This window comes from Loxodonta africana, chromosome 6 (assembly GCF_030014295.1).
Source record: "Loxodonta africana isolate mLoxAfr1 chromosome 6, mLoxAfr1.hap2, whole genome shotgun sequence".
NCBI classification, from domain to species: Eukaryota; Metazoa; Chordata; class Mammalia; order Proboscidea; family Elephantidae; genus Loxodonta; species Loxodonta africana.
The window spans coordinates 44,158,259-44,171,821 of record NC_087347.1 but is presented as its reverse complement, the minus strand read 5'-3'; the positions used below and the strand labels follow the sequence as shown (position 1 = coordinate 44,171,821).

Sequence of the window (13,563 nt, the reverse complement as noted above, 5' to 3'; positions counted from 1 at the left end):
GGAAAAGCAATTTGAAATGCCTAGTCACTGCCATATATTGTGTTGCTCTGAATTAATTTCAGTGGAGAAAAACGAAATACTGATTCATTTCTCCCAGCAACATTTTTTATGTGTTCCTTGCACCTCTGAAAAACCTAAAACTCCTGAGATGGTTTATTTCCCCAAGGATTGCCTAAGGAATTTGAGGAATCTTTTTCTCTCTTAGGGAAGAATTTGTTCGCGCTCAGAATGAAGAGTTCAAAAGACTGCCAGAAAAAAAACAGAAAACATGTAAGCTGCTTCCTTTGACTTGACTGAAGAGCCACAGTTAGAGCAGTAAAATGACTTAACGCATCTCTCCCTTCTGGAATGACTGACTGTTTGATGCCACCCGATCTTTTTTTTCCCTTGTGTGTGAAGTTCCCCTTCATCTACATGGGCTGCCCCAAAGGTATCGCCACAGAGCAGAAATCCTCAGAGAACCCTAAAGATACATAGTGTAAGAAGAGCCACAGGAATGAAGATTTAAGGACAAAACAGGAAAATGAAAGGAAATAGGAGCTGGTTCCCTATCTGGACCTGCATGTTCAGAATATTTAAAACATTTGCTTAAGGCTAGTCTGGAATGGGCAAGATAGATAATAACCACATGACTTATATTCTTAAACTTAAGAAGCAAATTAAAACAGTTCTGAAGAACAAATGAAAAAAATAGGAAGATGAATTGTAGTTTTTAAAGAGCAGTGTTTACACCTATAAAACATCTTTCATCTTTCGAACTTAAGGTGAACAATGCATTTTCCTATCAATGAGTACATATTTATGGAGGATTCCATGTGCTGAAATATAAGTGATTTAGGAATTCTGTCTGCCTTGTAAGTGTTCTAAATGTTGAGACTACTAATCAGTGATGTTTATACACGTGTGCATGTGTACACTCATGTACACACAAATAAATGAGTAAGCTTAGACTCTGGATTTCTTAGGTAAGCAAGGTATCACCTTGTCCCTAAGTAAAGCTTAAAAAGAAACTCAAAAGAATGACTATATGGCATCCATCCAAATGCAAATGAAGAATTTCCAACCATATATTAGCATTTTATCTCCATAACACAAACATCTTTTAATTCTTGGTGCTTGCATAATGGCCTGAATTTTCTAGGTTTCTGTAATATGTTTTACATAACTTTGTGCACAGCCCTAGGAGTGTAGAAGTTAAAAGACTGAGAAATTGTGTGACAAAAGACTTCTTTCTTGGTTTGCCATAATGACCAGTATGAAAAGACACCAGGAAAAGGCGGCAAGCTTTTTCTAGACCGTGAAAGCCATTTTTGGGCGGGGGGGGGGGGGGGGGGAGGGAGGGATAGGGCAGAGGGGATGTGAACTACAGGTTTAAACCTAGGAATGACTGTGTTTTTTTAAACCCTGTTTAAAAAACTCTCAGCACACCTTCTCTGACTAGTGGTTTGTGAGCTCCTAGGGTTTCTGGAGTTTTTTTTGAGGTAGAGGGTTTCTGGAGGGTGTTTGGGGATGGGTGGATTCAAGTCTTCAAAAACCATTACAGTTTCATTTCTATTTTATAATCAATCAATAAAGTAATTACTTTCATGTTTCTCACACACACACACCACTTCGAAATGGAATGGTTTGAGACCTTCCAAATGCATATCGAGAAAGCATGGGGAGTGGTAGGTTGGTGGTTCTTACCAATTTGGTTTCTTAGTTGGTTTATCTCTTAGTTGGCTGTTTTTAGTGACCAGGTTGGTTTTTAACCACTAGACATTTTTCCATTACTTTTACTGTCCTCCATATATTGTCTAATTTATACCTTTTGTATCTAACAGATAAATAAGGAAGTGCTCATGATCATTAGCCATTAGAGAAATGCAAATCAAAACTACAGTGAAATACCATCTCACCTCAACATTACTGGCACTAATAATAATTTTAAAAAAACAGAAAATAACAAATGTTGGAGAGGCTGTGGAAAGATTGGAACTCTTTTGCTCTCCTGGTGGTAATGTAAAATGGTACAACCACTATGGAAAACGACATGATGCCTCCTTAAAAAACTAGAAATAGAAATACCATATGATCTAGCAGTCCCACTACTAGGAATATATCCTAGAGAAATAACAGCCATCACACAAACAGCCATATGCACACCCATGTTCATTGTGGCATTATTCACAGTAGCAAAAAATGTAAACAACCTAAGTTTCCATCAACACATGAATGGATAAACAAATTATGGTACATACACACAATGGAATGCTATGCAACGATAAAGAACAATGGTGAATCCATGAAACATCTCACATCATGGATGAATCTGGGGGGCATTATGCTAAGTGAAATAATTCAATCACAAAATGACATATATTGTATGAGACCACTATTATAAAAACTGAAGAAAAGGTTCATATACAGAAAAAAACAATTTTTGATGGCTATCAGGGAGGGGAGGGGTGGGAAGGGGGAATCACTGTCTAGATAGTAGGCAAGTGTTAACTTTGGCAAAGGGAAAGACAACACACAATACAGGGGAAGTCAGCACGACTTGACCAAGGCAAATTATAGAAGCTTCCTGGACACACCCAAACACCTTGAGGGACCGAGTTACTGGGGCTGAGGGCTGGGACCATAGTGTCAGGGGACATCGAGGTCAATTGGCATAATGTAGCTCATAAAGAAAATGTTCTGCATCCTACTTTGGTGAGTAGTGTCTGTGGTCTTAAAAGCTTTCATGCAGCCATCTAAGATGCATCTATTGGCCCCATTCCATCTGATGAAAAGGAGGATGAAGAAAAGCAAAGACATAAGGAAAATACTAGTCTAAAGGACTAAAATGGGTTACGTGTACCACAGCCTCCATCAGCCTGAGCCCAGAAGAACTAGATGGTGTCTGGATACCACCACTGACCACTCTGACAGGGATCACAATAGAGGGTCCTGGACAGAGCAGGTGAAAAATAGAGAACAAAATTCAAATTCATGAAAAAAAGACCAGACTTACTGGTCTGACGGAGACTGAAGGAACCAACAAGACTACGGCCCCCGGACACCCTGCTAACTCAGAACTGAAGCCACGTGCTTCTTAGATTAATCACGTATATGAAATCAAATGGGCAATACCTGCCCAACAGCAAAGACAAGAAGGCATGAAAGGATAGGAAAACTTGAGGAATTGCAACGGGGAACCCAGGGTAGAAAGGGGGAGAATGCTGACACATAGCGGGGATTGCAACCAATGTCACAAAACAAGTTGTATATAAAATGAGAAACTAATTTGTGCTGTACACTTTCACCTAAAGCACAATAAAATTTAAAAAAAAGAAATCTGCTTTCTCCTACACAATTAAGATAAGTTAATTAGCAGGTTTCCAAAGTACACCTGGTGGATTCGAACTGCCGACCTTTAGGTTAGCCGTGGAACTCTTAACCACTACACCACCAGGGTTTCCATGTGTGCCTACAGTCAGATGGAAAAAGTCAAATTTATCATATGTAATGAATACATATAAACAATATTAAAGATCATATTTAAAATGAACTTGATAATAAATCTTTAATGGTATGATGATCTATAATAAAATACTTAAAATTCTTTTTTTATGATGCCACACAAAAAATGGCAAAACGATTAAAGGAAACTTGTACAACTTTGTGTTAAAGGGGTTTGAAAGTCAAAATTGAGAAGTGTTGGATGAAGGTCATAATCTCTGTAATTGATTGGTCATCTGAACCATTTTATCACTTAAAAGACTTACAAGAATTAAAATTTGAATTATTAACGTAATAAAATCTAACTCCTTATTATCCTTCAGAAATTATCCTCCGGTTTGACCACATAGGAAAGAAATTTTATTTTATCCTATTGAATCTATTTTAAGATTCACATTTTCTATTAAGTCTGTCCAAACATGCTTCTTAAAATCAGTGACATCTTCCAATAGCAGTCAGCCAGGCTGCAGCTGTGAGGGTAGTTACCATTGCACACGCGTGAACATCAAACGTGCCAGCACCAGAATTCGCAGAATGGATGTCAGTGACTTGGAAGAAAATCTTGCAGACAAGAAAGTTTTTAAACCCTAGAAACAAAATGGTTGTGGGGAAGGAATGAATCACACATGCTTAGCAACATCCTTTAAGCAGGAGTCAAAAGTAGGCTAACTCTATGTAATTGCAAATCCACTTTAGGAGCTCAAACACCACTGGCTTTTAGTTCTTTTATAGATTCTTTTAAGAAATGCTACATCATCAAACTGTTGATATAGTGGATGATACCATGTGTAAACATAGACATCAAAGTGTCTGGGTTGAATCCTGAATGTAAAAAAGTTTTAGGAATACCTAAACCAATTTACTTCGCTTATGTTTCATTTTTTGTATATACAAGTATGCTATATGATAAAAATATCTATGTGTAATTAAATTTATAAAACCATTTCAATAAGTATAAAATAAACATTCTGGTCATCATGTCATATTTAATTTGCAGAGGTGTTTTGTTTTTGCTTTGGTTTTTTAGTGGTACATGAAATAATGGTGCCTCTTACAATTGATTTCATCTTAGATTTGATGAATGAAGGTGTTAGACTTGGGGTTTTGGTATTTTCTCCCCTTCTCATAAAATACCCAAACCCCAGTGCCATCAGGTTAGCTTATTAGCTAATAAGCTGTCTATACAATGTTCCTAACTGCTGGTTGTGTTCCATTTTAATGAAAAATCTGCAGGCTGTTCTTAATTTTGATATAGGGATTTTTTTTTTCCCCCAAGATTTTTAGTAGCACGTGGCCCTATTTAACTGTCGCTGAAATACTTCTAGGGAGAAGTGCTAGTAGTTCTGTTTCATGTGTATGGTTTCCTTGAAAACTTCAGGTTAATTCTTGTTTCCTTTGCTAGGGGTGCGGGCTGCATCTTTATTGAAATGTTTCAAGGTCAACCTTTGTTTCCTGGGGTTTCCAACATCCTTGAACAGCTGGAGAAGATCTGGGAGGTAAGAAAAGAATTCCTCCTAAGTTTTGAAGGAAATAACTGCATTTCAAACTTTGAACCAAATTTGCCTTAGAGGCAAATGAAGCCGTCCATCTGCTTTGAGACACTGAGCCATATATTAAGGTTGGTGTTTGCCATAGATGTAAGCATCTTGGGGGTGAGTGGTCAGGAAACCCCCTGTTGGCCCATAGCAGCCCATGAATCCACCTCACTGATGACATTCAAGTTGCCTGCTCTCTATTATTATTATTATCTCAACCTCCCAGGGCAATTTCTGCCGTTGCTACTTAGGCACATCCCTCTGCTCTGACACACATGGGGTTGTCATGAGTCAGAATTGACTCAATGGCAACTGTTTTATTTGAAAAATATTAATATTAACACATTGTTGTGTGTTTTAGTATATTTGAAACATTGTATATAAATTAATTTTTATATTACTATTTGTAAGTAGCCATACTCTTAAAAGGAATCATTTACAGTTCTTTGCAGTTAGCAATGAACAACAACAACAACAACAAAGAAAAACTAAACCCATTGCCATTTAGTCAATTCTGACTCATAGCAACCCTATAGGACAGAGTAGAACCTCCCCATAAGGTTTCCAATGAGGGGCTGGTGGATTCAAACTGCCAGTTAGCGGCCGAGCTGTTAACCACTACCAAAACCAAAACCAAACTCAGTGCCGTCGAGTGGATTCCAACTCGTAGTGACCCTACAGGACAGAGTAGAACTGCCCCACAGTTTCCGAGGAGTGCCTGGTGGATTCAAACTGCCGACCCTTTGGTTAGCAGCTGTAGCACCTAACTACTGTGCCACCAGGGTTTTCTTAACCACTACAGCACTTAGAAATCCTGGAGCAGAAAGAAGAGGCTGGAGTTTTCCCAGGATCTGATGGGAAATTTCAAGTTTCAAGAAATGACCTTAGTGAATAACACTGGCCATCTGTAGGATATTTTAGGTAATTCAGTAGATAAATGACTTTGGACTTGAATCTGGACATAACGTACCAAAGAATGAGTGATGCAGAAAAAAAAACACCACGTCTTAACAAATCAGTCCAACAGATCCTGCCTAGGAAGCCATGTTCATTTCTACCATTATCTTTATCACACTGCAGTAAATCAAAGGGACTTTATTTTGACATTTATGACAGCTCATTACAAATTTAAAACAAATAAACGTATTAGAAATACACTGGCCTGGAGTCAGAGGACGCAAGTTCCAAACCCAGCTCTAATGAGATACGAAGTAGAGAAAATCACATAACCAACCTCCCTTGGCCTTGGGGTCTTAAATTGTATTTGATTCTCTGACCCTATGAAGTTCTGACTTTTTGAACAAAATTTAAAGAGAATGTCATCACTCCCATCATTCATGATCAATATTCTTCTCTGTTCATTTGATTTCACCCTCAATAAGTTAAGGTTACTGGGTTAAGTTATTTTTTCATGTTTACCAATCTGCATAGCTCATTGCTGACTTTCAACCTGTACTTCAAAGAGACAGTTCCATATTTCTTATCTATACTTTATGGGCACCGGGAGGCCAGATTCATTACATTTTACTTTCCTCTGGTCCTGTTCAAGCAGGTAGAAACCACAGTTTTGTTATCATATCTGTAGTTCCAAGATCTGAGGACAAAATGTGAAAGTTACCAGTACATCTCAAGCATGTTAGAAAATTAAACATATTACCAACAGCCCCCTGAATCTGTATTTTACCAAATGTAGTCTACACAGAGAGAAATACAAGAGCTATTTTGGGTTCTACGGTATTTGATGCAGGAATTGCTTTGTTTACACATGCATCTGTGCAAGGACATAAGATGGTAGGTTAAAAAAGAATTAGCTCCCGATCCTCTGGCCCTCTCCCACAAAAGAAGAATTAGTCCAGTTGGTTTTTCAAAATGGACTCCAGGATTCTTAGTGTTCCCCCAGGCTCAGGGTGGTTAATAGGAAAAGCCTATAATCCTCTCAGTAGCTTTTCAGTTTGTTTAGGGAATGGATCAAAGAAGAAAGATTTTACTGGGTGGCATGATTTTTTTTATTAGAAGGGAAAATAGCACTTCAATGTCTTTTGTGTAAGGGCAAGCTTAATAGGCACCAAAAAATGTACCTCTCAGCCAGAGTCCTACTCAGCAAGCCTGTAGATATTAAGATTCCAGATTCTTCATTGATTATATTCAGTCAATGTTGGGCAGTTGACTTCCTGCCAGAACAATTAGGCTGGCATCTATATCCAGTGCTTTACAGATAGAGTCACTAGACTCTTTCCATGAGAGATGATTCTAAGAAGAGTTATATTTTAGTGGTATAATGAAATCTATTAGTGTTTCACTAATATATATTTTTTACTAATACTTTGCTAATGTAAAAACAGTGTAACTTGGGCTCCCATACATTACTGGCTATGGGTTTTATGATTAACAGATACTATACTTAACAGAATGGTAAGATGATGCCTACAGTGGGAGTCCTAGTGACAGCTCCATCTAAAGTCTGAACTTTTTTGGCTTTGTACTGTAAAAGATTTCTTTTCACACACATTCTTAATTGAAACTAGACTTTCAGTTTGATAAATCCAAAGCACAGGCCAGTTGTTTTTCAAGTGATATTGTTACCATTACAATTCAACAGTGACGAACCAAAAACCATATTCCAAGCGTCTGGACCACAGAGAAAATAAACGGATGAGATGAATTTGGTAGAGAGGTTTGGGGTCATTTTTAGCCAGCATTCCATAAAGGTCAGTAATTTGAATCCTTTTTAATTTGAGCCCATCAGGGAACAGCTGAATGCGCATGCTGAGGCATAATTTACGTTGTCAGGTGTCTCCTGTCAATATATATATATATGGTCATCTGATGTAAGGTGAAAGGACATTTGCTCCTACCTCTTTAATCCCCAGCTCCCAAGATGGCATCCTCATGCATCATGATCATGCAATAAGTGTTTAGTGACGAGGATACGACTTTAAGGAAGGCTTTGTGGTCTGCCTTACAATAACAAGTGAGTTAGTGAAGATACAGGCTCAAGACCATAGGAATACACTACAGTTTTGTCTAAGAAGTTACCAGTGTTAGAAACACATCAGCTGGTATAATGTGACATGTATCTACTTCTTCCCTATTCCTCCCTAGTCTTTCCTTCACTTATCTGTATCTGCCTCCACCCTCACCTTTCTTTGTCTTTATACAGGTGTTGGGAGTCCCTACAGAGGATACTTGGCCTGGAGTCTCTAAGCTACCTAACTACAATCCAGGTAATATTGACCCAAGCTTCCAAATTCCCTGATGATTAAAAATGTAATGAGAGCACTGGCCACAAAAGCAGGGTGTTCTTCTTGCATTGTGAACTCAACAGCAAAGATAGCTCTAAATGAATTTCTAGTCATATATTCCTTAGTGAATCCTTTCACAAGTGAGGACACTAAAATAGTAGTCAGGGTAAGATCAGTTCCCCAACTCTGCAAAATACAAGCAGTAAACTGGATAAGAATTTGCAATGACTATCATAGTGAATCATATGGACTCCACATCCGCTTCTGAACAAGATGGATCGACACAGCGGCTACAACAATGGACTCAAGCATAACAATTGTGAGGATGGCACAGGACCGGGCAGTGTTTCATTCTGTTGTACATAGGGTCACTAGGAGTCAGAACAGACTCAAAAGCACCTAACAACAACAGCAATGGCACAAAAGAACAACTTGAAAAGATGGTCTCACATTTGAGCCCCATGACTATCACTGAGTTTATTTGCTAGATTATTGTACCTCATAAAATATAAAAGAAAGCTAATGTAACTGAGGGAGTTAGATACTCACTAGGCTTAGGATAGGCCAGGTAATATATCTCTAGGTTATACTTACCAAGAATTCATCCTTTGGTAACGACCCTTGGTGATTTTCTGTTGCACGTTTGGTTCTCCAAGACTGGCTCCTGGAGCTGGGGGCGGGGGGGGGGGTGCGGTGGTAAATTAGGAAGTGATCAAATTGTTTGCCCATGGGGAAATCTTTGAGAAGGACTCCCATGGCCAAGCCAAGGGGATCAGATTGGCCAGTAGTCTCTTCAAGGATGTTGAGAGAGAAGGGAAGAGACAAGCAATGAGGATGAAGGGCTGTGTCAGAGGCTAGAGAAGCAAGAGTAACGGTGATACCAAAGCTCAACTCTTACTGTCAGGACCAAAGGGAAGATAGATACAAACAAGGACAAGGACAAGGTTAGGGTGAATGTGGTTCAAGCCGTATTTTCTAGCCTTTATATTTTTACATTGTCCCATTACTACAAACAGATTGTGTGATTACAAATTGTTATGATTACTAACTTTGGTATGAAATAATTCTGGAAGTGTTTCATTAGAGAAGGAAATTGTAGGAAGATTAAAAAGTGATTAAAGAGGGAAACAGAAGACATAAGAGGTTGGGGATTTCTTCCCCCCTTTCTTTTCTCCAGAATCTAATAGTTTCACTCAAACAGCCCTATGTAGAGATTAGACATCTTAATTTCACGAAGATTACAGGAATCCTACAGCAGGCTAAAGATTAAGTATAAAGTCCTTTTAGCTGCTTTGTGAATGGTCATATCCACTGCTAAATAGTCTTAGTATTATTTACAAATGATTCAACATTTCTAACTCTTTTGCTAGAGTTTAGCACATGAGAAAAAAGGCCACTCTCTGACCACAAAGTTTAGAGTAGTGCCCATTTCCTTTCATTTGGAATAGGGAGGAATAATAACAGGCTTCCTGTGAGACTATGGTCCAGTCTGCAATAGCTCCTATCTCCAGTTGCCGTGGTTTCCAGGAGAACCTGGTTCTCATCTTTTCCTACCCTGCCAACACCTCTCCCTACCTACCCTCCTCTTCAGATGAAAATGGGACCATTTTATCTTCCTCAGCTTCCTTAACATGGATGCAAGGAGAAGTTTAGGGCCCATATGGGTTTTAGAAAACATGATTTGAATCATGTCCAGACAAAGTTGCCATGGTGAGCATATGTTTCCCCCAAACCTCAAACATTTGGGTTTCAGGTTGGTCCAGGTATTAAGCAGCGATCCTTAGCACAGAATGCTTTGGTGAGAACAATAATGATAGAAAAGGGGCCAAAATGCTTCTTTCCTGCTGGATTCTATACTAAATAAGATAGCTAGGTTCCAGTAAAACAGGAAGAAACATGCTACATTTTTCATTTTGCTGGCATTTCAAAATAATGCCCAATTTTTTATTTAAGAAGAAAATTTTCCAGATCCAACTTCAATAGGGCACATATTTTATATTGTTTTTCTTGTAAGGATTCAATTTAATTCAAATCACTCAAAAATGTTCGAGTGCCTACTATCTGTCATAGAAGAAGTACAGCCAGAATTCTCCTTAGAAGCAAGAATGGCAAGACTACGTCTCACGTACTTTGGACGTGTTATCAGGAGGGATCAGTCCCTGGAGAAGGACATCATGCTTAGTAGAGTCTCAGCGAAAAAGGGGAAGACCCTCAAGGAGGTGGATTGACACAGCGGCTGCAACAATGGGCTCAAGCATAACAATGATTTCGAGGATGGCACAGGACCGGGCAGTATTTCATTCTGTTGTGCATAGGGTTGCTACGAGTCGGAACCCACTCGACAGCACCTAACAACAACAACAACAACTATCTGTCAGGTGCTGAGTGATGTGTGGGGCCTGCATGGATGGATAAGGTATGTTCTTTGATTTCTAGAGCTTGGGTTTGTACTTCATGCATTCATCTACATCCTTTCACCGGCTCTCCGTATTCCTTGGGTGCTCATTTGCAAGCCCTGCTTCCATAGGCTTGGGCAGCTTGTGGCTGTGTGCCAGGCTGAGCTTACGGAAGAAAGGGAGTTGTAACCTTAGCCACAGCCAAGATGTCTAACTCCATATTAGTAAATCTTGAATCTCCAGCCTATCTTGGACATGGGGTCAGCACTATTAATAACACAATTATATGTACACATAGGTTTTAAAAGGGTCATCAATCTCTGTGTTCTAGGAACATCCCCTTATGTGAATCAAGAAGTCCCTTTTGAACACCTCCCACACCCATCCCCACCTGAACTGCATCTGCTTCCATACACTCGAACTCCAGTTATTAAAGGGATAAGCCAGTTGCCATGGAGTCGACTTTGACTCATGGCAACCCTGCGTGTGTTAGAGTAGAATTGTGCTTCATAGGGTTTTCGATGGCTGGTTTTTTTTTTATCACCACGCATTTCTTCTGAGGCACCTCCAGGTGGATTTGAACTTCCAGTCTTTCAGTTAGCAGCCAAGCCCTTTAAATATTTGTACCACCCAGAGACTCCATTAAAGGGGAGAACTGGAGCCAGAGAAATGTTACAAACGAGAACTGTGTTCACGCCATTCTGGATATGATTTCCATTTCTTTCCTTTTCATTCTAAGTAGTAGTAAAAGCCCCTGAACTTTCAGTTCAACCAGTACAATTTTGAGGGAGCTGGAGAGCTCAGAACTTGACAGAGCCATCCAGCGTCCATCCATATCTACTCTGCCATTTTGAGGCCCTATCTGGATTCTGTCTAGGAGGACAATACAATTTCTGTTTGTACAGGTTAAGAAAATAATAATAATCACCTGGTGCTAATCTAGCAGCACAGATTTCTCTCACCAGTTACCTGCTTTCTTGGGCTCTGATGAGTAGGGTTGTAGGTTTTCTAGCTATCAGTTAAGACTCTTGTGCCTGATTAAATGTGGACAAGATAAGAGTGATATAAAAATTTTGAAAACTGGCCTTTCTCTCTCTTCTTCCTCCCTCCCTCCTTTCCTTCTTTCCTTCTTTCTCCCCTACCCCTCATTTTAAGCAAGCTGGCGAGAGCTCTGGGTCCTCCACTTCAAAGGGCCAGTTGTCTTATTTTGATGTGGGCAGATTGAGAAGTAGGCTTTGAAAAGTAGGCTCTCTTTTTTTGTTGTTGTTTAATCTTTTCTCCTGGGATAGCTTTCAGAGCAATATATCTGAGTGTCAGTAAGGGGGTTCTGACGAGCACGGATTCCCAGACTCTCAGCAGGATCATTCTCTAACAGAAATATAAAAGTGAAATATTAAAAACCCTGGGACGTGAACTCCATCTGCAGAGTAGCCAGTGTCTTGCCTGCTTGCACCATGGGAAAAAAAGATCTCCTTGAAAAAAGAGGGAGGAGAAAGAAAGTGCTTTGAGTAAGAGGTTTACAGGTTTAGTAGAGCATAGTAACATCCCCTCAAAGAAGTGGGTGTTGCTCTGTGACCCCCCAAAAGGCTCCTCCTTTGACTCAGCCGCCAGAACACTCACCCTCCCCCAGCAACACACCTCCTTTTCACATGCTAACCGAGGCTCCAGTGATTGGCTGAACAATAAACTGGTCACACTTTTTAAAGGACTGCCATCTTTCACACAATTAGCCAAGACACATTAATCAAACTGGCGGGGAGCTGGGACTAGGCAGTGGGGGAGGGGAGAAATCTCGGTGATCCTTCCTAATGGTCCACGGGAAGCAATACTAATAAAGAATAGCATTCTGGAGGGGTCTCTACTATCGGAAAATCTGAAAAGAATAAAACCCCAAATGATGCCGTATCTGGGATGTCCTGGGTTCCTGGCACAGAGGAGCCCAGAAGCTTAGAGCAAACTGGATAACTGTCTTGGCTAAACTCAGCTAATACAAGCCGGTAGCGTGAATTTGAACAGTGAACCTCTAAAGATATTTTTACAAAGTTCCTCAAGCCCTATTAGCTCCTCCTTTCACCCCCCCCCCCAAGAAAATACTCCGGAGTCAGTGTCCTTTTGGGTCTCAAGCACTTCAGGATCCAACCGGACAGTGGGTCTGCCGAACCACAGCCTACGTTTTACCATCAGGACCGATGGGAATAAAGCATATAGAAGTACCATTTAGAACCTATTCAGAGAAAGTACTAACTGGCAAGGTGTTGATCCTAAACCAAGTATTCGAAGAACATTAAAACAGTTAATTTTAAGAGAAAAAAAAATGATTATTGTTTATATTTTCAATGGTAACATCCCCTGAGTTTTTCAAAGTCCTTTTAAGTCGATTTTCCCGATGGCAGTATAGAGCTGATAAGATCATCCCCTAGAGACCAGTTTGCTACAGAATCATGTAGGGCTTTCAGAGAATCAACTAAATATTTAGACATTTCTCAGCTCAAGTAAACCGAGGCCTTGCTCCTCTGGAGGTTGTCCAGTCACCATCTCATTAGAAGCGAAGATCCTGTGATAAAGAGTAACTTATTTTTCCCTGCCCACATGATTGCAGCCCAGTTGTGGTTTTTAATGTGTCATTGATTGTTTCATCCAACTCCTTTTGCTCCACTGAAAGGGTCTGTCGTGGCTCTGTTTGCTTCCTTAAACACGGTTTCTGAAAGCGCTTCATGCTGTGTGAGCTCAAATCCTAGCATTAGTGTACTGCTGGGTTCATTTCACCACACTCAAAAGCACTGAGTTTAAATCCCTCTCAATTCCATTTGAGGCACCAGAAGACTTTATCCTTCTCCACTAATGGTTCCAAGTTTACATCTAGATACTGGGGGTCAAGGACAGGAGAGGATTTAGAAATAACAGTGC

At 39.9% G+C, this 13,563-nt stretch overlaps 1 protein-coding gene across 1 annotated transcript in view; it reads left to right on the top strand.

Moving 5' to 3' along the window:
- CDK15 (cyclin dependent kinase 15) overlaps positions 1–13,563 on the top strand; it is a 104,016-nt gene that overhangs the window by 48,129 nt on the left and 42,324 nt on the right. The window contains exons 9-10 of the mRNA XM_064286807.1: positions 4,886–4,979; positions 8,179–8,242. Of these exons, the coding sequence (XP_064142877.1) occupies positions 4,886–4,979; positions 8,179–8,242 (158 nt within the window). The remainder of the gene's footprint in view (positions 1–4,885; positions 4,980–8,178; positions 8,243–13,563) is intronic.